The sequence below is a fragment of the Rhinolophus sinicus genome, linkage group LG06 (genome assembly GCF_036562045.2).
Source record: "Rhinolophus sinicus isolate RSC01 linkage group LG06, ASM3656204v1, whole genome shotgun sequence".
NCBI lineage: Eukaryota > Metazoa > Chordata > Mammalia > Chiroptera > Rhinolophidae > Rhinolophus > Rhinolophus sinicus.
The window spans coordinates 11,952,821-11,976,129 of NC_133756.1; the positions used below are offsets into that span (position 1 = coordinate 11,952,821).

Genomic DNA, 23,309 nt, shown 5'->3' on the forward strand with positions numbered 1-23,309 from the left:
ATCACGTTCTGGAAAAGGCAACATTATGGAGACAGTAAACAAATCAGTGGTTGCCAGGGGTTGGGGGTGGGGAGAAGGATGAATAGGCAGAGCACAGAGGATTTTTAGGGCAGTGAAAATACTCTGTATGATACGATGATGGATACATATCATTACACACTTGCCCAAAACCATAGTAAAAGGTACAACACCAAGAGTGAATTCCATCTTTTATGGACCTGGGTGATTATGAGGTGTCAATGTGGGTTCATCAATTGTAAGAAATGGACCATTCTGTTGGGGGACGTTGCTGATGGAGGAGGCGGTGCACGTGCAGGGATAGGGGTGTTTGGGAAATCTCTGTACCTTCCTCTCAATTGTTCTGTGAGCCTAAAACTGCGCTAAGAAAATAGTCTTTAATTAAAAAAAAAAAAATCTTTCAATGATTGGTTTTATTAAATAAATTTCACTATTTTTTTAAATCCTGGTTAAATATCATGACACAGGAATACAGATACAATAGTCCCCCCTTATCCGTGGTTTCACTTTCCAGAGTTGCAGTTACCCACAGTCAACCAGTCTGAAAATATTCAATGGAAAATTCCAGAGATAAACAATTCATAAGTTTAAAATTGAATGCTGTTGTGAGCGTCATGATAAAATCTCACACCATCCTGTTCCATCCAGCCCAGGACGTGAATCATCCCTTTGTCCAGCATACCTACACTGTACACACAGTACAAAAAGACATTTCGAGAGAGACCGCAATCAAAGAACTTTTACTATAGTACATTGTTATTGTTCTATTTCATTATTATTGTTGTTAATCTCTCACCGTGCCTAATTTATAAACTAAATTTTATCATAGATATATATGTATAGGAAAAACAGTATATATTGGTTTCTGTACTACCACAGTTTCAGGCACCCACTGGGGGTCTTAGAATGTACCCCCATTGGATAAGGGGAGACTACTTGTACTTCTAAATTCAGTTATTTTTCTATAGGCATTTTCTCTTAATCAGTGTCCTAGCCAAAATATAAAATTAAAAAATGATGTGTAATTTAAATTGGAAGAATTGCATCATTAGCTGTATTTATTCCAATTATGCAAAAAAAATTTTGCTGTAATTTGACTATGATTCCCATCTTTCCTAATGTCAGTCATTAGTTCTTGCAAAGTAATCAGCAAGTATTATAATAAGTTTAACATGCACTAAAACTCTTCACTGACAAATTTGAAAACAGATTAGGAAATTGTTTCCCAGCTTTTTAAGTGTGAATATGAAAAGTTCTTGCATCATTTTCAGAAGCAAAGCCTCATAAACATGGACTGATTTCCAATGACCAGTTTTCAAAATGCCCTTTTCATAGCATGAGTATTTTTGGAAAAGTAGTTACATTCTTCTTCCTTGAGAGAAAAATGATATTATGTCCTCAAAGGGATATGTTCCGTGTTTGGTTTTCAACATCTGTTAGATAGCTTACTGCTGAAAGCCTTGTGTTATCACAGCAAAAAAGCCAGCAAATTAGACACCATCTTTTTGTAAAAGAAAAATGCATACACTAATCTTTTAAATGAGCAAACAATGAGAGGAATCACTCTGATTTCAAGACATTATGGAGCTGCAGTGGCACTGACTCTGGTATTGGTGACGGATAGACACATTGATCAACGGAACAAAAGGAGAATCCAGAAATAGTCCCACGCAATTATAGCCAACGGATTTTTGACAGAGGTGCAAAAGCAATTCAATAGTCTTCAACAGATTGTTCTGAAGTAATTGGATGTCCATAGGCAAATAAACAAAAAGAACCTCAATCTAAACCTCACACCTTATATAAAAAGTAACCAACTCAAATGGATCACATGTTATATAAAACATGAAACTACAACTTGAGAAGATACCATAGGAGAAAATGTTTAAGACCTAGGGCTCAGTGAAGAATTCTTAGACACGACACCAAAAGCATGATTCACAAAGTGAAAACTAATAAATTAGACTTCATCAAAATTAAAAACTTTTGCTCTGTGAAAGACCCTGTTACGATAATGATAAAACAAACTACAGCCTGAGAGAAAATATCTGCCAACTACATATTTGATAGAGGATTAGGATCTAGAATATATAAAGAACTCTTAAAATTCAACAGTATAAGAAAAAAAAGTGAATTAGAAAATGGGCAAAAGACATGAGCAGACTCTTCACTAAAGAGATACAGATGGCTGGGCTGGCCCAGTGGCTCAGGCAGTTAGAGCTCCATGCTCCTAACTCCGAAGGCTGCCGGTTCGATTCCCACATGGGCCAGTGGGCTCTCAACCACAAGGTTGCCGGTTCAATTCCTTGAGTCCCGCAAGGAATGGTGGGCTCTGCCCCCTGCAACTCAGATTGAACACGGCACCTTGAGCTGAGCTGCCTCCCGGATGGCTCAGTTGGTTGGAGCGCGGGCTCTCAACCACAAGGTTGCCAGTTCGACTCCCGCAAGGGATGGTGGGCTGCACCCCCTGCAACTAGAAAACGGCAACTGGACCTGGAACTGAGCTGCGCCCTCCACAACTAAGATTGAAAGGACAACAACCTGATTTGGAAAAAAGGCCTGGAAGTACACACTGTTCCCCAATAAAGTCCTATTCCCCTTCCCCAATAAAATCTTAAAAAAAAAAAAAAAAAAAAAAGAGATACAGATGGCAAATAAGTACATGACAAGATGTTCAACATCAATCAGCCATTAAGGAAATGCTGATTAAGACCATGAGGAAGTATCACTCCCCATTTATGAACAAAACTAAAATAAAAAAATAGTGACAACACCAAATGTTGATAAGGATGTGGAAAACTGAATCACTTATACAATACTGAAAGGAATGTAAAATGAAACAGCCATTCTGGAAAACATTTCGGCTGATTCTTACAAAACTAAATATTCAACTACCATGCAACCCAGCAACTGGGCTCTTGGACATTTATCCTAGAGAAATGGAAACTCAAGTTCACAAAACTCTGTACTGATGTTCACAAAAACCTGTATGCAAATGTTTATAGCAGCGTTATTTGTGATAGCCAAACGCTGGAAACCCAGATATCCTCCAATGAGTGAAGGGTTAAATGGTGGTACACCCACCCATGGAATACTACTCAGCAATCAAAATGAACTATTGGCACATGCAACAACCTAGATAATCTCCAGAGAATTGTGCCGAGTGAAGAAAGCCAATCCCCAAAAGCTTTATAATGTATCATTCCATTTATATAACATTCTTGAAGTGAGAAAATTATAGAAATAGAGAACAGATTAGAGGTTGCCAGGGGTAAAGGAGAGTGTCGGGGTGGGAAGGAAGAGAGTATTGTGGTGTTAGGAAATGTTTTGTACCTTGGCTGTATCATTATGGATATCCTGGCTGTGGTACCGTACTCCTCAGATTTGCAAGCTCTTACCATTGGGAGGAACTGGTTAAAGCGTACATGGCACCTCTAGTAGGTATTTATTCCCTTTTTTTTTTTTTTTGTTAAAGATTTTATTGGGGAAGGGGAACAGGACTTTATTGGGGAACAGTGTGCACTTCCAGGCCTTTTCTCCAAGTCAAGCTGCCGTCCCCTCAATCCCAGCCATGGAGGGCGCAGCTCAGCTCCAGGTCCAGCCACCGCCTTCTAGTTGCAAGGGGCACAGCCCACCATCCCCTGAGGGAGTCGAACCGGCAACCCTATGGTTGAGAGGACACACTCCAACGAACCGAGCCAACTGGGAGCTCAGCGGCAGCTCAGCTCAAGGTGCCGTGTTCAATCTTAGTTGCAGGGGGCACTGCCCACCATCCCTTGCGGGACTCGAGGAAGCAAACCGGCAGCCCCGTGGTTGAGAGCCCACTGGCCCACGTGGGAATCAAACCGGCAGCCCTCGGAGCTAGGAGCATGGAGCTCCAACCGCCTGAGCCACCGGGCCGGCCCAGGTATTTATTTCTTATAACTGCAGTATAAATCTATAATTATCTCAAAGTAAAAAGTTTAATTTTTTAAAAATGTTTCCAATAAATAAACGGATGGATGGGAGTTCTAATATTTTCTGCCCACACCGTAATGGATCAGCTTGGGCACATCCCATTTTAGAGGTCACTGTTGTTTGCTACTAGTTTCTACTCAGTCTTTGGGCCCCTTTAACTGTTCTCTATATTTTCTTGAAGATATTCATCTTAAATGCAAATTTGACCACGTTACTTCCCAAAATCATTTGTCTGACATGTAAGTGCTTTCATGATTTGGCTTTAGGCCTTTACCAAATATATGCACCTAGGCACCAAACTACTCACAGTTCCCAATTGTGCAAAACCCTGTTTGACTGTGAAATAGATACCTGAGGATAGTCACAATGAGTGACTAATATCTCTAATCAACTTATCTCCAAAGCTTATCAGGTTTTCTAGCACATATTGGGAGAACAATACATCCTAAATAAGACACCCATTATCAACATTTATTACCTTTGCTTTATTACCTCCCGAGAGTCCAGAGGTGTTGATTTCACGTTGCCCTCAGAACACTAACCTGCAATCACTCCTGCCAGGTACACCAGCCCCACTCGGAGGCCTTTGTGGACCATTTCCAAGGGAATACCCAAAACGAGCTGCATAATAAGATTCCCCAAGATGTGCTGAACTCTGCAGAGACAAATACAGTTGTCAAATATTATGACTAACCCAGGCAGTTATTTCCTCGGGAGATTAATAGGCACTGATGTGTTGTTTCTAGTTGAGAACTTGCTTAACTCGAATTCCATTTTCTAATTTTTATTTTTTTTTAGCAAATGACTTATTAAAAAATAATCTTGAATAGGGTTTCAATATGTAAAACAGATGAAAGGGCATTTAGAAATATACATTATTTTATAAGTTCTTTTTTATAGCAATTACTGATAATGTCAAACAGAACAGTGAGGCTGGTTTAAGGAACATAAACTTGAAATTAGGTTCAGATAACAACTGTCATCTTATTTTGTTTTAGTTGCACAGTATGGAGAAAATACTAACTCACTCATGCTGTGTTTAAGTTTCAATAGATTTTTAAACAATTTCTCTTGCAATCTCAGAATATTCTTTAATAAAACAGAGGTAGCAAGAGAACCTCATTCCCTTTTTTTTTTAAAGTTTCCAAGAATGAAAAAAAATCACCTAATAACACTAGCTAAAGTTGGTATCTCGCATGTACTACAATTTGGCATTTAACATATTTGAGTACGGGTGTTTTTTATTATATTAGGTTGGTGCAAAAGTAATCGCGGTTTTTGCAATTATTTTTAACCTTTTAAACCGCATTTACTTTTGCACCAACCTAATAGTTTATATAGGTAAAAATGTTTAAAGTGAACTTCATATGATTTTACTTGTCAAACCCCACCAGCCTCTGGGGAGAATCTCTGAATGCAGTTTGATACATTTTCACATTAGCATAATCCTCAATTTAGTTGCTATGTAGCACAATCCACCCCACCCCCCTTTTTTTAAAGAGATTTCAGATTAAACCAAAAAGTTAAAAAGCAAAACGGGTGTTAGATCTTCCACAAAACGCAGCAGTTTTCTTTTTAGTTTTAGGGATTGTGTTTTACATTATAATTTACTTAACAAATATCCAGCAGATCATTAAAGAGGTTCTCTGGGCACACCTGGTAGAACGGATTATTCACCTTTATGGTGTGTGCACACCCAGCACAACTCTCACTGTCCAAGCCATCTTTACCGATGTAGGACAGGTAGCATGTAACAGGACAGAACAGTCTAGCAAGGACAGTTACACTAGTCTTACAGAGAACTCAGGCTTGAAAAGGATTTGGAAATATGTGCACTGTGTGAATTTGAACAAGGTCAAAGAGAGCCGTCCCATCCTGTTGTCTGGGAACAACTTGAAGACAAGGTGACCAATAGCACAAAAACCCCAAGAATCACCCCAAGCACTCTTTCTGCTGCTCAACATCAAGAGTAGAAGTGGCATAAAGATGAGATCGTATACCTGAGAGAGAACTACTGATCTTTTTTCATCCAAACTTGACTCACCCTTCAAAGTCCTGCCTGCATCCATGTCATCTGTGAAGCCATCCCCATTCTGATCTTTCCCTCTGTTTGTTTATATTACTCTAGCTAATCCAACATCCATTTCCTTATCCCTTGTCTGCCTCCTCTAGTGAGGCTGGAAAAGCTACTGTTGATTTTCCCAGCCTCTCTTAGGTAGAGGGTCGCCATGTCACAGCAGCCGACCTGCAGCCATAAGAGAAAGGCCAAGGGAAAAGCAGAGGTGCCAGCACAGGACCAAAAGTCCCGACTTCCTTAAACTGATGAACCAGCCACATACCTGTGGACTTCAACAAATTGACCTTCATTTGTTTAACCCCTGTTAGATTTTTTTCATTACTTGCCTCCAAAAGTATTCCTAATTTATACAACCCCATATATCGCATGTCCTACACAACCTTGCAAATTCTTTTTGAGTGACTTACTATGTTTCAGGCACTATAAAAATTATGTTATAACTGTTGTCTGATTTAATCACAAAAACCTTATGAGGTAGGTACTATTACCCCATTTTACAGATACAGAAATTGAGGCACAAAGAGATGAAGTACCTACCGTATACTACAATATTATACTGCCTTGCATTACCAGTTCATGATTCCCTCTTACAATTTTAAAGTCTTTGAGTGCAGGAGCCACATTTGCTCAGAACATACTTTTAAATGGAAAACCGAAGTGTGGAACGGTCCTCAAAAACTGGGCCATTGGTGATTTTGTCCTTGACTTGTCAAGCCTCTCAGCCCTGTGTCCTGCCATGGTATGCTATTTAACCACATGCCAGAGTCATCCTTCAAGGTTCAGGGCTGGATAAGTCACACAAAGTTGGCCTCATGGGAAACTCTAGGAATCCACCATAGCGGTGGGGCCAGCACCAACTGTTCACTGTCTGCAGTGGACATGATGAATCATGGGCTCTGAGCAAGGTCATAAGAGCCTATTAGCATTTAAGACACTATAAGCAAAAGTAAAAGGCAGGCACTGTATCTCCTATTGCTTGTATTATTCCAGATGGATAATAGCATTATACATGCATCAAAATGCTCATGAATTATTTATTGTTTTAAGTTTGTGATGGGGCAGAGACAGTGGGAAGCGATGTTTCATATCCTAAAGGGAACATTTAGCAACATCGAACAACCAGGGGAACATACTTTTAGTTTGGTAATGATTTGGTCTCCTCTCATTAATACTCCTAAATAAATACCAATATTAGGCATTTATAATGCAATACACTGGGCGTGGAGTTAGCACTAATGGGTTGAGGTCCTAGCTATGCAACTTAGCTGTGTGACAAGGAGCAAGCGACTACATCCCCTGAGCCTCAGATGTAAAACAGCGGGAGTAACACCTGCCTCCTAGGGTTGCTGTGAGTATCAAACAAGATTATGGACATGAAAATACCTTATCAATAATAAAACACTGAACACATGTTATGGGTTACAATTCTTTATAGTCATGTCTGACATCAGCGACCTATCATTCCTTACCCAGCATGTACCAGCATGTATGAGATAAACCTCCAGGCTTCCTCCCTCTTCATCGGATTATAGGTAAATGGACTCTCCAAGATGCCCGTGTCCAAGGTGATCCACTGTTTCTGAGGCTTCCACACAGCATAGTAAATAAACACCGCCAGCTGACAGGGAGGAACAGACATGAGTATCAACCATGCCTTCTGCAGAGAGACCACATTCAAGTCCACAGGCACCACCTTTGTTTCACATGGTTAGCTCTCGAGTGGGCTACTCTACTGCACGTGCTCAGAAGATGACAGGAAGTCCATTTCCATGCTGTCTATCTCACCATATAACCGGGGTCACATCCTACTTCCTCCAGTGATTAGGAGCAGCCCTCAACCAAATTGTAAAGAAGACTCTCTGAACCCCTTTACCCTCCTAAATGCCCACTGCCCTCATCATCCTTACCTCCACCGTTTGGTCTTTCATTTACAACTTAGTATGAAATTAAGTTACTGCTGGCTTCCAAAGAATAGAGTGGGGAAGGGAAAAATGATAACTTTACAGTAGAGACACCTGGCCAACATGACCTTAACCAAGTGATAAAGGCTAATGTCACCAGGGCTGTCATATGGAATGTCCCCTACTCCATGATGTGATGCGATGTGATATGATGTGAAGGGCACCTCACCTCTGTGGTGTTATTCCCCAAAACCCATATGTCCAGTCTAATCATGAAACATCAGACAAACCCCAACTGGGGGATCTTCTACAGGATACCTGGCCAGTACTTCTCAAGACTATCAAAGCCATAAAAAACAAAGACAGACTAAGAAATTGTCACAGATCAGAGGAGACTGGGGAGACATGACAACTAAATGCAGTGTGACACCCCGTATTGGAGGGTACAGGAGGAACAGAAAGAGGACATTAATGGAAAAACTGGCAAAATCCAAACAAAGTCTGGGGTAATATACCAATGTGAGCTTCTTAGATTTTACAAATGTACTATGGAAACATAAGATGTTAACAATGGGAGAAATTGGGTGAAGGGTATACAGGAACTCTGATCTTTGTAACTTTTCTATAAAGCTAAAATAGAAAGTTTATTCAAAATAACTTTTAATAAAATAGTTGATCTTTCTGTGACAGGCAGATATCTCAGCACCTGCCCCGTGATCCTTCTATAGAAAACTGCCTTGTCCACAGCACTCACTGTCTAGGCCATCATGTTTTGTACCATGTGACCTTATCCCATTTTTCTCCATCACCACTACCACCACCATCACCACTACCACCACCATCACCACCATCACCACCACCACCACCACCACCACCACCACCACCACCACCACACACACACAGCTGATTGGACCATCAGCAGCCCAGCCAATCTATAGGCTGGAAAGATAACATGAGGCAGGGTGCTAAAAAAAAGCAGAAAAGCAGAAAGAATTATGACGGCTTCCTAGTTGCAGGTTGTCTCACAATAAAATCCCTTGAGAAAATTTAGAGCTATGTCCCTCCAACAAACATAGCCTTGACAAAAGCTTCTCCCAGGAATCTTTACACGTTAGCCTTATCTTTGTCTGAGCCATAGGAGGCTCAGTCCCTGTGACAGTTCATTTTATGTGTCAACTTGGCTAGACCACAGTGCTCATATATTTGATCAAACATCATTCTAGATATTTCTGTGAAGGTATTTTTTTTAGATGAAATTAGTGTTTAAATCATTAGACTTTGAGTAAAGCACATTACCCTCCATAATGTGGGTGAGCCCCACCCAATCAGTTGAAGACCTTAATAGAACTTCCTCTGAGGAAAACAAAATGCTAGTATACTGCCTTTGAACTCCAATTGCAACTCTTATCCCTTAGGTCTCCAGTCAGCCTGCCTACCCTGTAGATTTTGAAAGTGCCAAGCTTCCACAATTGCATGAGCCAATTCCTTAAAATAAATTAATATGCTTATCTCTCTATCAGTATATGCATTGATAGATGAGAGACAGAGAGAGAGAGAGAGAGAGAGAGAGAGAGAGAGAGAGAGATGATAGATAAACAGATAATGTATGTAAATGCATCCTGTTGGTTCTGTTTCTCTAAAGAACCCTGACTAATACAGTCCCTGGTAAGGAAGTTGAGGCATGAGTAGGAGTTAAGAGAATTCCACTGGGGACTTCCTAACGCCCCTGAAGTCCTCTGCCAATTCCTTTATGACACTTCAGGGCGTGGGAGAAAAAACTAGGTTTGAGGAGGTTCAGGAGAAGCCCAGTCCTGGCCCAGTCACCAAGTACGTGAGCTAGGGCAAGTCATTCCGTATCTCTGGGTCTTGCACTCCTTTTTCGGAAAACAAGAGGACTGGATCAGAGCCTGAAAACACACTACATGCTGCTGACGGACATCATTAGATGATCTCATTTTTCTCCTACTGAAATTTTATGGCAGCTTATAACTTGTAAACATATGGCTTACCGGCCAATCTAAGTTGGTTCATGAAAGCAAACCATTTGCAATGCCAAGATTATTTGGTATCTAAAGCCCCCACCAGCTAAAATGAAATGAAGCCACTGAAATTATAGTCACTGCTGGGCAGGGGACTTGTTTGAAAAATAAAGCTCAACATTTGGCTGAAAGTGACTGGTAATACAGGAAAAACCCAGGGAGAGAGCTCCAGAGAGGGTGAGTTGAGTTACGTGTGTGTTGTACTTGTCACCCCGGAGCTCTCGTCTTACATATTTTCCAGTTTCTTATCTAGATCCGATCTAAACCCCCATTTTGTTTGGACCTCCCCAGTGGTATTTGCACTAGTGCCCACCACCCAGCATATTTACCTCTGCAATGCTGATGGAAATGATGAACACAGGGGGTGGGAGGCAATTAGCTCTCTCCACGTATGTTCTTCGGACATTTTCCGGAAGCATCCATTTTGAGACAATCGTGTGGACATTTTTATATTTGAAGGGATCTTTACCTTCCCCGTCATCTCTCATTTTTTTCTCTTCCTCCAGCTCTTCTTCTATGTCTCTACCCCTGTTCATATTCTCCATCTCCAAATCATGATCAGAAGCCATTGTCCTGGGTCCTACCTCCACCTAAAAGAGATATGAAAATCAGGGAAAAACAGATGACCCTATGGTCTTCAGGCCATGGCTCTTTCCTGGCTTCTTGGGCATAATCACTGGTTTCCAAAGCGTTTCCTATATGTTGATAAAAGACAACGAAGAGTTAGTACCCAAATACTCATAATATCCATACTCTCATCACCAGTTTGTAATTGTGACAAAGTACAAATGAGGGAGAGAGCTCCTAGGGGTCACTTTGGTTTCATTTACTGCCACCACCTAGGGGATGGATTGGAGCCTTGAAATGGCACCACCACCTTGTATACCCATCCTTCCCCTCTGCCACTGACTTGCAAGTCAACCGTTACCTTTGTCCTGAAGGTGATGTATCTCAGAGCCCAAACCAGGCACACTGCATAATTGAACTCAGTTTATCTAGCTTAACTGATCAGTCTCCTTTCCCCTCTTAGTTTCATCTTGCTTCTACTCCCAGGTTTCTGATTCAGAATCAAAAGTCACTTATTGAGCATCTACTGTGTATGAGACACTATATTGGGGACTGTCACGTCTATTGACTCATTAGATTTCCACAACCACCCAGGAGGGAGGGATTTGTAGATAAAAGACTGAGGTTCCTACTCACCCACCTCCCAAAACAATCACATAACTTTGATAAGCTTCATCTTCTCTTTCTCAATTATCAGTATCCTTTCTAAAATACCACTGCTCCCCATTCTGTAGCACACTTGAGTTAACAAGGCCATTCCTTACTAGTTCTCCGGGTTCAATGTCAACACTTGCAAAAACACATCTTTTCAACAACTCTCTGACACCAAAAACTCTCGACTGAGTTCCTACTAATTTCTACACCTGGTAGTCCCTTGGACTCAATCCTCAACATTCAATCAATCGTTCAGGCATTTATTCAATAAATATCTATTAAAAACCTCCTATGTATCAGGTCATGACTCCTATCCCAAAATGCTTGCAATGTAATGGAGGAAACAGAGGTCAGTAAAAATTGCACAAATAATTGTGTAATTACAACTGAGCTAGGTGATACCAAGCAGATGCTATTATACTGGGCAGCACGTCTATACCAGTGAGGCCTGATCTACACACTCTTTCCTCTCCCTGTACCATGGTGCTGTCTGTACTGTTCTTCTCCTTTTGGTTTGGTTCTGTGTGGTTTTTTTTCACTCCTGGTTAAACTACTAAAATCACTCAATCAAATATTTCCATGGTCAAAAAAAAGTGGGGGGCAAGGGGAGAGATTGAAATATATTAAGAGAAAGAAACTCATGTTGCAAAATAGTACATAGAGTATGATCTAATTTTTGTAAAAAGTAATGTACTAATCCACATACACAAGAAATCTGGAGAATTAACCATGATTATACCTGTGTGGTGGGATGTCCCAGATTTTTGCCCTTTATGTAGGAGTGGGCCCAGATTTTGAGGAGCCTTAAATAATGTGGAGGGTTTTCTTTGGGAAAAATATATACAATTAAAATTACAAAATAAAACAAATTACAAAAGTAGATACACCACCTTAGAAGGAGCTCACGTGAGAGGTCTGAAGCTTAAGCTTTATTGTTTCACAGGTAATCCACCTCTGTGTCTATATATTTAAGTATGTGTTACTATTTTAATTTAAAAACCAAGTAAAGGCATATCTATGAGCTCTTTGCTGACCCTAAAGTTTCAACTACTATAGTACTTCTCTCCTCCCCTTTGTAGCCCAATGTCTTGATGAGGGGTTTGTACATTTGCATCCCCCATTGAAACTGCTCTCATGAGTTACGTCCTTCAAACACACCCACTTCAGTAGTGATGTGAGAGTCCTAAGGATGTGTGTCTGCAGAGCACCCTTGGCATTTCAAAGCACATCCCCTTGCAAAATCTCACATACTCCTCAGAACAATCTGTGAAAATAAAGAGAAGGCAAGCAATCTGTTCCAAATCCTCCGTGTCTTCAACCTTCCTAACAGACCTGTTGAAATCCCTTCACCCCTGCCTTTCATCTCAACCATATTCCATTCACTGGCTTCCTTCTCCCACTCCCCAGCCACAGGCATCCCCTCTGTACACTTCAACAGCAGCACTCTCGTCTTAAGACTGGACTTCTGTAACGGGGTGAAGAGGGCATAGTGCTAAGGTCACTAAAGGATAAGAACACAGGTTTTGACGCGAGGTGGACCTGGGAGTGGCATGTCTTAGTTTTCTTTGTAACCCCACTCAGTAGCCCTGGGCCTGGTACCATGAGCAGTAGAATGACATCTGCCAGGGGTTGGGGGAGGACGGAATGGGGCGTTATTGTTTATGGGTACAGAGTTTCAGTTTGGGAAAACAAAGAAATTCTGGAGACAGATGGTGGTGATGTTGAAGAATATAAATGTAGTTAATTCTACTGAACTGTGCATTTAAAAATAGTTAAATGGTAAATTTTAAATTATGTATGTTTTACCACACACACCTACACAAAACTAAATAATAACACTAAACTTCCAAAGTCACTGTAAAGTCTAGATAGCGTATAATGTTTGTTACCAGTATGTATTTAATAAATAGTATCTAATGCTACTGATATTTTCAGCTTAGTCTAATGTATCTAAACTTCCTCAGTGGCCCCAAAATAAAGTTTGCACTGTAATTTTTTTTTAACTTTTATTTATTCAAGCATGTTTTTTCAGGACCCATCAACTCCAAGTCAAGTAGTTGTTTCAATCTAGTTGTGGAGGGCGCAGCTCACAGTGGCCCATGTGGGGATCGAACCGGCAACCTTGTTGATAAGAGCACCGTGCTCTAGCCAACTGAGGTAACCGGCCACCCCTGTAATTTTTTTTAAAAGCATGAGCCCTGAAGCCAAATGATTGAGATTAAAACACAGCTTTATAACACATCAGCTATAACCTTAGATCTCTTAAATTCTGAGCCTCAAATTACATTTTTTTTAAAATTGTGGTAAAATACGCATAACATAAAATTTACAATTTTAACCTTTTAAACTGTACAATCAATCCAGTGGCATTAAGTACATTTACAATGTTATACAACCATCACCACTAGCTAGTTCCAGAACTTTTCTGCCATCTTAAACAAAAACCCCCAATACCCAGCCCTCCTCTTTCCAGCTCCTGGCAATCACTAATTTGCTTTGTCTCTATGGATTTACCTGTTCTGGGTATTCCGTTTAAATGGAATTATACAATATGTGACTTTTTGTGTATGGCTTCTTTCACTTAGTAAAAGTCTTCAAGGTTCATCCATGTTATAGCATGTGTCAGTACTTCATTCTTTTTTATGGCTGAATAATATTGTATTGCATAGATAGACATACCACATTTTGTTTATCTATTTGTCTGTTGAAGGACATTTGGACTGTTTCTACCTTTTGGCTACTGTGAATAGAGCTGCTATGAATATCCCTGTACAAGTTTTGTTTGAGGTTTTATTTTCAATTATTTTGGGCATACACCTAGGAGTGGAATTGCTGGACATATGGGAATTCTATGTTTAACTTTACGGGAAACCCTCAGATTCCATTTAAAGTGAGGCTGATAATAATAGCACTTACCTCATAGTAGCATTTTGGAAAGATTTTTGAGATGACGCATGTAAAGCACTTAGAAGAGCATCCAGCAAGTAGTAAACATTCCTTATTATTGGCTATTAATGGATGGGTGGCTGTGTGGATGGATGGGTGATTGGAAATCAAGCTAAATTCAATTTGTTTTCAAATGTATTTCATTAGGCAAGATTCCACATTACATTACAGCAGGTTTTATTCAAAACTAAATTTAGGGAAGAAGATAATTCTTTTATTTTTATTTTCCCAACAACTTTTCTGAAAGTAAAGGCTTCTTCCCTCCCCCACATCTTCTACCTTCCACTCACCCAACTTTGAAGGGTCAGACATTAAGTCCAAAGACATAACTATTTTATTAGTTTTCATTGGATATTGATGATTATTTCTAGTTTTTGGTCACTTCTCATAATTGGCAAGACACAGTGTGGATTTAAGACCAGCAGCTTTAACCACAAATATTAAAGCATTTAAAAAAATAAGTTCAGTTAGAGATGATTCACATTGCGTTAATAAGCCCTATTGTAAATTTAAACATCATACAGGATGATTTTATGAGAAAATAAAGTTCCACATTAATAATACAACTTTATATCTATAAAAGGAGGTAGAAAAATAATGATTACACTTCCACCCCAAATTTCTCTTTTCTCCAGATTTCAAAATTTCCAGAAATGTTACAACTTCAAGCCCATCATTTTATGTGTTTTAGTGAAACATATTTCCCATGCTGCAAAGATAATCTGACCCATCCAGTTGCACCGAGACTCACTGTATGTCTGCTGTCTTACTTGGCATGTGTGGTAAAGAGGTCTGACGTGTCGTTCCAGCTACTGCAGGCTCTAGCAGCAGATGAGCACGTTGATAGTCACTGCAGTTTTGTTTTTGCCTCTCTTCTCAGTCAATCACTACCCCACTCTGACTTCCATACCTGTGTGTGCGCCCTGATCCCTGAGGACAGGAGTCTCTCCCTGCTTCATCTTATCTCCAACATCTGGTGCTGGATGCTCACAGGTGCTGCTTCCAGACCTGGCAGGGCCCATCCTTCCCACTCCTGTTTATCTTCTGCTCTCACACCTGAATTTCTGAGCACAATCTACCACCTTGGAAACTTGCCTAATCAGATTGGCAACAAGGAAAACAACTGACCCACACTTACGAGGCAGTGGGGAAATGGATGCTGGTCATGGGGTATAAATTGATGCAGTCTTTTTGGATGTACCTTTCAACAGAACCATCCTACTCCGAGAAATCCAGCCTACAGATACATTTGAGCATTTCAAAGGTATTCTGTACAAAACTATTAGAGTAGTGAAACGTTACAAAGAACCCAAATGTACTTTAATCAGGTTGTTGCACTTTCTGACAGTTCTAATTCTTAGGTAGTTCTTCTTCACACTGTGCTCAAATCTGCTTACCAGCACTTCTGCTCCTGAGTCCAAGATTTCCCTCCCTAGAGTCACATAAGCAAATCTAATCAAAGGTCACGTCATTAATTTTGTCCCTGCATGGGTCTGGCCTCTCTATGGGTCAAAGCTGGGATGGGGTATCTGGAAGCACACTTTTTATTACCAGAATTTTTGGAGGCCCAATCGAATAGGGCAGGAGTCTCAAAACAAGTCAGCCATGATTACAACATATTACTATAATCTCAGAGTTATAAAAGCATCCATAGCTATCACATTATTTACTTGACTACACTCATCGAAGTGTTGCTCATTGAGTGGAATTATTTACAACACTGACTGTGCTTTCTTACTCACGAAGCAAAGATCATGCAGGTTTCTTGAGCTTTCTTTAATGTTGGCTTGATTTTATGCTTCCTCACCTTTATCTGCAGCAAGTGGCTGCCAACTCTGTTGAAATCTCTCTCTCTCTCTCTCTCTCTCTCTCTCTCTCTCTGACACACACACACACACACACACACACACACACACACACACATCAAAACGGGAGAGCACTGCTGTGACATGTTCACATCCTACCAGTAGGGACAACTGGACTAGATTGTTAGACTGTTGGAGGAGTAGAAACGACTCATCGCCTTCTGGTTAAAAATGGAGATGTTCCCCCCGCACACCAAGAATCAAAGACCTTCCCTTCGTGGCTGGCAAGTATTCTTCAGAAGAGAAAAAGAGGAACGAACTTCCCTACTTCCTGACCTCATCTGGTCTCATTGCTTATGTTATGAATCACAGAGCCTGTGTGTTGGCCAAGGATTGGGAAGGGCAGAGTTGTGCTCATTTACCGGGAACAGTTGTCTGCCTTAAAAAAATAATAATAAAGAAAGAAAAAAGTGTAGAAATATAAATTTCCATAAGGACATTGACACAGGAGACCCTTGACATCGGCAAGGGATTTTTCCAAAGATTTCTCAGGTGTCCCCATTCGCTATATACCAGGTAGTGTCTCCCAAAATTACGCTAGCAATTATAGCCCGAAAGTTAAGTGATTCCATTTCAGGCCCTCAATGATTCTTAAGTGCAGAAGTAAAGTTACTTATATAATTTGTTGTGTGAGGAGTATTAACCATGTTCAACGCTTTGCACCCGAGAAGAAAAGGAAAAAGAAAACTTGGTTAGTCAGTTGTGCCTCTTTTCATCTTTTAGTAAAGTTTAATCTCTCTCCCAGAGCAGTTTCTGCCTGCAGCACGCACTAATGTGACTTCCCCAAGCGCTTACTGTTGTATGCACATGACCCTCATTGTGGATCTCTCCAGACACCACTTAACCTGACAGTCCATGCTAATTTATCCAAAACTCCTCTTTGTGGCCAAAAAATAAATAAATAAAAGTAACTTTCTCAGGCCTCTTCACTTTCTTTTCATTTCTATCACTGGCACTATCAAGTGATTTACGTTTATGAGTCATTTCTACTCCACCAACGAGAAACAAAGATGTTAGTCACAGCAAGTTACACGAAGGCTATCACTAGTAGAGGACAAACAGTAAAGTCACGTGAGATGTCAAGGTGGGACAGTGGGCCTGGCTCACCGACTGGTACCTGACTGGCACAGGCAAAACCAGTCTTTCAAGTCACATTCATTTACAACGGGCCTTGGAGGATAGCTAATGGAACACAGAAATTGTAAGCTGGAATCTGCAGATGTCAAGGGCCACCTGTATTCTTTTGCTAATACACGTACTGATCATTTCTCAGTTTTCTTGGAGAAGTCCTCATCTCATGAACCTTGGTGGGCAGCAGGGACCACTTCCTACTACAGAAGTTGAAAATGCCCAATACTCACGCTTCCAGGTCCCTAGGCAGCTAAGGTTCAGGTACGTGACCTCAGCTTGACCCATCAGCTGCATTTGCTTAGGATTTTTGAGGCTGCAGCTGGGGATGGGGAAACTTCTTTACAGCAGTGCAGTGTAAAATAGTACAGTGTTTCCCCGAAAATAAGACCAGATCTTATATTAAGGTTTGCTCCAAAAGTCGCTTTAGGGCTTATGTTCAGGGGATGTCATCCTGAAAAAACATCATGCTAGGGCTTATTTTCCGGTTAGGTCTTATTTTCAAGGAAACACAATAGCAACAGTACCCAGTGTCCAGCCTTCCCACTGGGGTCAGTGTGGCCTCCAGCATCCAGTGCCAGATGTCTCCTTGACGAAGGCTGCAGCAATGAGCACACAGCAGCAACAATGAGGCCGTCTTCGCCTACCTGGCTCTGTGATGTGATTCTGTATAGTCAGTTGCATATTTGTTTCTGCTTATTTCCCAAAACTTGTTTCTGCAGCCTTTGAGTGATTTTGTAATCTACCTGTGATATGATGATATACTAAGAATTATATATTTGGCCTTCATCCCCAGTTCTTAGCACAGAGCTCCAAAAAGCCTTGGAATTTCCTGAGTGATAGGGGTGAGAGGAGCATTCTTTGTTATTTATAATAAGCCCCTTTCAATCCCACCTGAGTTCGTGGCTAACAAAGTGGCTCCTGGAGGATGGGGGCTGGTTGCCAGAGGAGACAAACCAGGTGATTGGAGGGTTGGAGCTTTTATCCCACACCTCTGGATAAGGGAGAAGGGCTCAAGATTGGGTTTAATCACCAATCGTCAATAATTTAATCAATCGTGCCTATGTAATGGGACCTCCATAAAAACCCTGAAAAAAGGGATTTGGAGAGCTTCCATGTTGGTGAACCTATCAAGGTGTTGACCTATGCATCTCGTCCCTTTGGCTGTCCCTCAGTTGTATCCTTTATAATAAACTGGTAAGGTAATTACAACCCTCTTCTGAGTTCTGTGAGCTGTGCTAACCAATTATTAAACCCAAGGAGAAGTTAATAGAAACCCCTAATTTATAGCTGGTCAGTCAGAAGTACTGGAAGCTCAGACTTGCAATTGGCAACTGAAGTGGGGAGCAATCTGGTGGGACTGAGCCCTTCATCGGTGGGGTAGGTAGTGTCAGAATTGCTTGGTGTGGAAAACTCACACATTTAGTGTCAGAAGTGTGAGTAGGAATAGAGAAATCATTTTTGTTTTTTTTTCCACTATCCAATGTACTTTCAATAAAATTCATTTACTGGTGTAATCAGCCAGAATCAGTTTCTGTCCCTTGCAACCAAGAACCTAATACACCTAAATAGCCAAGAAACTCTCCGAAACTATCTGGGGTTTTCCTGTCACAAGTTAAACTCATTTCTTGTTCTGTATTTGGGAGACATAGTGTAAGGAGAGCACAGAACCAGGAGACCTATTTTCGGGTCCAGACTCTGCCACTGTCCTGGCTATGTGACCTGGAGCGAGTCCCTTCCCGGCTCTGAGAAGTTCTCTCATGTGCACAGTGAACAGTCAGCACAACACCAGTAGTTCCCCAAACTGATTATGCCTTAGCATCCCCTCAGGCATTTGTTTTTCAACATTTGTTTTCATACAGGTTCTTCATCCCCGCTCCTGAAGAAACTAATTTAATACCTTTAATCGATCGCTGACAAGTACACCAATGAAGTGGAGGCAGCAGCACCTGTGAGAACCACCAACTAAGGCTCTCCAAGGTCACTCCACCCCCCTACTCTGATCTTCTCATGGAAGACAGAGACAGTTTTATTGCTGTATGCCTTGTGCCCAAAAAGTTCCTGGCACACAGGAGGTATTCAGAAAATATTTGTACCCAAGGAAAGGGTAAACAGAAACTCTCTGCAACTTTTCTGTAAATCTAAAATTATTCTAAAATAAAAAGTTTACGTAAAACAATACTGGAAAGAAGGAGGGAAGGAGGAGGGGGGAGGGAGGGATTTTATCCGCACCACATTAACTAAGAGTCTTACATCACTCACTGTATGTTGAAAAGCACTTCCCAGCATCCTTTTCCTCTGCACACACACCTCACCTCCACGCCCACCCCGTTATCGTTCTGCCATCGTTGATCTGTCAGAGGAGACCTGCAGAGCCCCCACGCTCTAATAGCTACAAAAGGGCTTGTGGCCTGTCTTTCAGGAGCAATGTTCCTTGTGCTGGGACTGCAAAGACCTGAGTTCTACTCAGCATCCACACATCATTTCACTGGCCCTCAGTGTCCTCGGCTATAAAATAGAGCTCCTCTCTCACGTCAGTACCTTGCAAAATTATTATAAGAATCAAATGAGATAATAAGAGTTGCCCTAAGAGTGAGCAGGGCCAGGTTCCATGCTAAATACTTTCGGAGTATTCTCTTCATTAATTTTCACAACAACCTTGTAAGATAGGATAATAATGTCCCTATTTTATGGATAAGGAAACTCAGGCTTCCAGAGAACTTGATCAAGGTCATACAGCCAGTGAAGGGAGGGCTGGGAGACGAGCCCAGGACATCTGACTCCAAAGACCCATGAATTCCTCTGCCTTCTGATTTCTGTGCACTAACTATTAATATTAGAGAAATGTACATCTTTGTTTCGATTATTTCCATCCCATCTTTCCCTCTAACCTATCCTTCTTCTTTCTCCAGTTCCCCAAACTGACCCAGACCAGACCCTAGAAGTTCTCAAATAGGAGCTGTGGAAGAATTGGCAGGTCAGCAGCCCCGAGGATGGGGCTGGGAATCCCCCACTCCCACTGCTGCCACAGGGAATCAATGTAGAGACAGGCATCCAGGAAAAGAAAGGATTTGCCTGCCTGAGCACCCAGCGGACTAAGTCAGGCTCACCTTCCCTTCTTCACCTCACCCAGGAGTGCACTGGCAAGGCACTCCTCTTTGGCAAAAGAGACTTTGGATCATTAGCTTGTGCTGTTTTCCTAGCCGCATTCAAACAAGTAGGTTCTAAATATCTGAATTGTTTTTTTTTAAGCAGCTGGCCACACCCATTCATCGGTACCAGGCGGGCCCCTGCTGAGGCTCACTGCAGTCTTGATGTGGCCAGAGAACCCAGGAGGCTGGGCAGCAGGCAGTGCTGGGTGGACCCAATTGCTGCCCAGCTGGGCCTGGTGGGGAGGCTTTTGGTGGTGTTGCTAGGCAACCTGGGTAATTGGAGAGGCCACAGATTGGGCTTCTGGGCCACAAAGATTAACAGCCTTCTTCATCACACTGCAAACCATCATTATGCCCAGTTCCAGAGGCCTGCAGCAAGCTCTGTGGTTGAAGCCTGAAAGAGTGCTTTTTTAGCTACAGACTTTAAGAACCAGCTTTTCAATATTATGGGTTTGTGGCTGTGGTTGTTTCTTTTTGCTACGTCTCTGAGGATACACTTGGAATAAATAGACAAAAGATCTAAAAATAAAAAAATGCCTTTACAACCCTCTTTTCCAAAAGTTCTCCTTCTTCCTGAAGCAACACACACTTGCCCTCAAGTGTGAGGGCAACTCAGGTAGGGACGCTCTGCTTCCTGAGGTGTCTACATGCCCACTACACATTAAAAGCTTCTTCCTTAGAATTCCACAACTGTGGCTGTCTTTCAGGAGTAGGGGACCAGGGCCTTGATCATGTACAAGGCCACTCAGCACAATAATGTGTTTGTGTCTCTCCCCTTCTAAGACTGTCACAATAACTCCCCTTCCCAGCCCACAGAACCACTCTCACTTACATGATTACAATGGATCCTCGCCTGTGAAGAAGACGTCATTATTATTCTCATTCTATAGATGAACAACTAAGGCAAAACGTGGCACCCACAATGACATGCCTAGTCACAGCAAAGCGGGGGTACCAACCCATTTTTCTGAGGCCAGATCCTAGGCTCTCCACTACACCACACTGCCTCCCCACAGAGCTACTTGAGATATTACATATATTTTAGTACCTTATTAATAATATGAAAAACAGTAATAATAATGCACACTGATTGGTGTAGAGTCACAAGAACTTCACCCTGTATCTCATAGTATCCTCAACACACCATCCTTGTTGATTGCGGTCAGGGTTTCAAAGCTGCCTCATGTACACTGAGGAATACGGTCTAGAAGAATTCCCAAAGACGGACACACTATTGAACTAGGTTAGCACACCACAGCATGGGGCTGAAGGAAAACCCTGATGCTGAGCCATCCTCTTTCATTCAAAGAGTTGACTCTGCTTGATAGCATTATGACACTACATCAGTCCCTTTAGTAAGGAGGCAGAATCATTGCTTTCATGAGAATTTGTAGGTATTTTTCAAAAAGGCTTTTACTGCTTCATCTAAAATGTTTCTTAAATACTGGTCCATTGACAGTGAGCAACTATGCCAGTTTGCCTAGGACTAGTGATTTCTTGGGATGTGAGACAGGGTGCTAAAATCAGCACAGCCCTGGACAAACTGAGAGGATAATTAGTCAATCTATCATAGACCACCTACATCAGAATCATCTGGGGACATCATCAGGTGAAGATGGCTGGTTCTAATCTTAGGGCAGTGGCTCTTAACACCAGCTACACATCAGAATTGTCTGAGGAGAGTGTAAAACAGTGTTGACGTCTGAGCTCACCCCAGATCAATGGAATTAGAAACTCTGGAGGTAGGGCCTGAGTGCTGGTATATTTTAATGTGCAGTCAAGACTGAAAACTCCTGCCCTGGAGATTTGGATTCATAGGGTCTGGGGTTTTGCCCAGGGATCTGCATGTCTTTTTAACAGCTCCCCGGGGTATTCTTAGGTCCACCACGTGTGATAACCAATGAATTCTTACTTGATTTGTGCATTCATTGGACAAGCATTCCCTGAATGCCTCATATATGTTAGGCTCTGGGAACACAAAGAAAAAACAAAAAAACAACTACCTCCTGTTTCCCAGGCCCTCCCTATCCAGTGAGGAATAAAGACCTACAAATTGTTCCAACACAGATTCAGATTTAGATTTAAAAGAGGGTCAGCATCATCAGCGTGGTTAAGGTTATTCAGTTCCCAGAAGCCTAGTATGGTAGATTAAAGAGGGAGCATATTATTTGCCATTCCTTCCACTAAGAGGTAGGGTTTGTTCCTCCTCTCCTTGCATCAAGGCCAGCCCTGTGACTGGTTTTGACCAATGATACATGGCAGAAATAGCGCTGGGTACCTTCTAAGGCCAGCCCTTCAGAGATCTGCAGTCCCCACTTTCATTCCTCTTGGAATGCTCCTCCCTTTGTGAAGCCTGACACCACATAAGAAGGTTGACTCCCCTGAGGTGGCTATGCTATGAGGAAGCCCAAGCCACTCGCGTGGAGCGAGAGGCCACGCACACGATCACCAGAATGCCAGACTTATCAGTGAAACCTTCTGGGACCTTCCAGCCCAGCTCATCCATCAACTGAATACAGATGTTCCTTGACTGACGATAGGGTTACATCCTGACAAACCAATTTTAAGTTGAAAATATTGTAAGTGGAAAATGCATTTAATACACTTAACCTACCAAACACCATAGCTTAGCCTAGCCTCCCTTAAATGTGCTCACAACATTTTCATTAGCCTACAGTTGGACAAAATCATCTCACTGCCACGACCCAGGATCACGAGAGAACACTGTACTGCATATCACTAGTCTGGGAAAAGATCAAAATTCAAAGAACTGAATGCATATCACGTTCACAGCATCATAAAGTTGAAAAACAGTTAAGTCAAACCATTGTAAGTCAGGGACCATCCGAAGAGCCAAGGGATGGACCCCAGCTGACAGCTGAGCAGAAAAACGGAAAAGAATCATGACAAAATAAAATGGTTGTTGTTGTAAGCTACTGCGTTTTGAGGGGGTTTGTTATACAGCAATCACTACCCACACACCTCATCAGAACTAGAAGACAGAA

General features: G+C 41.6%; 1 protein-coding gene and 1 long non-coding RNA gene across 22 annotated transcripts in view; one reads left to right on the top strand and one right to left on the bottom strand.

The window, feature by feature from the left end:
* LOC109444872 (uncharacterized) overlaps positions 1–20,854 on the top strand; it is a 53,934-nt gene extending 33,080 nt beyond the window's left edge. For 9 of the 19 annotated variants that reach the window (XR_012497157.1, XR_012497161.1, XR_012497156.1 and 6 more), the window contains 4 exons: positions 15,040–15,423; positions 17,298–17,416; positions 19,015–19,259; positions 20,065–20,854. This is a non-coding gene — a long non-coding RNA (uncharacterized LOC109444872). Of the gene's footprint in view, positions 1–3,768; positions 3,926–14,794; positions 14,912–15,039; positions 15,424–17,297; positions 17,417–19,014; positions 19,260–20,064 lie in introns of all 19 variants that reach the window. The other 10 variants (XR_012497154.1, XR_012497168.1, XR_012497166.1 and 7 more) reach the window with 7 other exon arrangements.
* RHBDL2 (rhomboid like 2) overlaps positions 1–23,309 on the bottom strand; it is a 43,193-nt gene that overhangs the window by 14,191 nt on the left and 5,693 nt on the right. For 2 of the 3 annotated variants that reach the window (XM_019726583.2, XM_074334424.1), the window contains exons 2-4: positions 10,322–10,582; positions 7,522–7,670; positions 4,518–4,630 (exon numbers count right to left, since the gene is read on the bottom strand). In XM_019726583.2, coding sequence (XP_019582142.2) covers positions 4,518–4,630; positions 7,522–7,670; positions 10,322–10,561 — 502 coding nt within the window. In that variant the 5' untranslated portion in view covers positions 10,562–10,582. Of the gene's footprint in view, positions 1–4,517; positions 4,631–7,521; positions 7,671–10,321; positions 11,111–23,309 lie in introns of those variants that run through there. The other variant, XM_074334423.1, reaches the window with a different exon arrangement.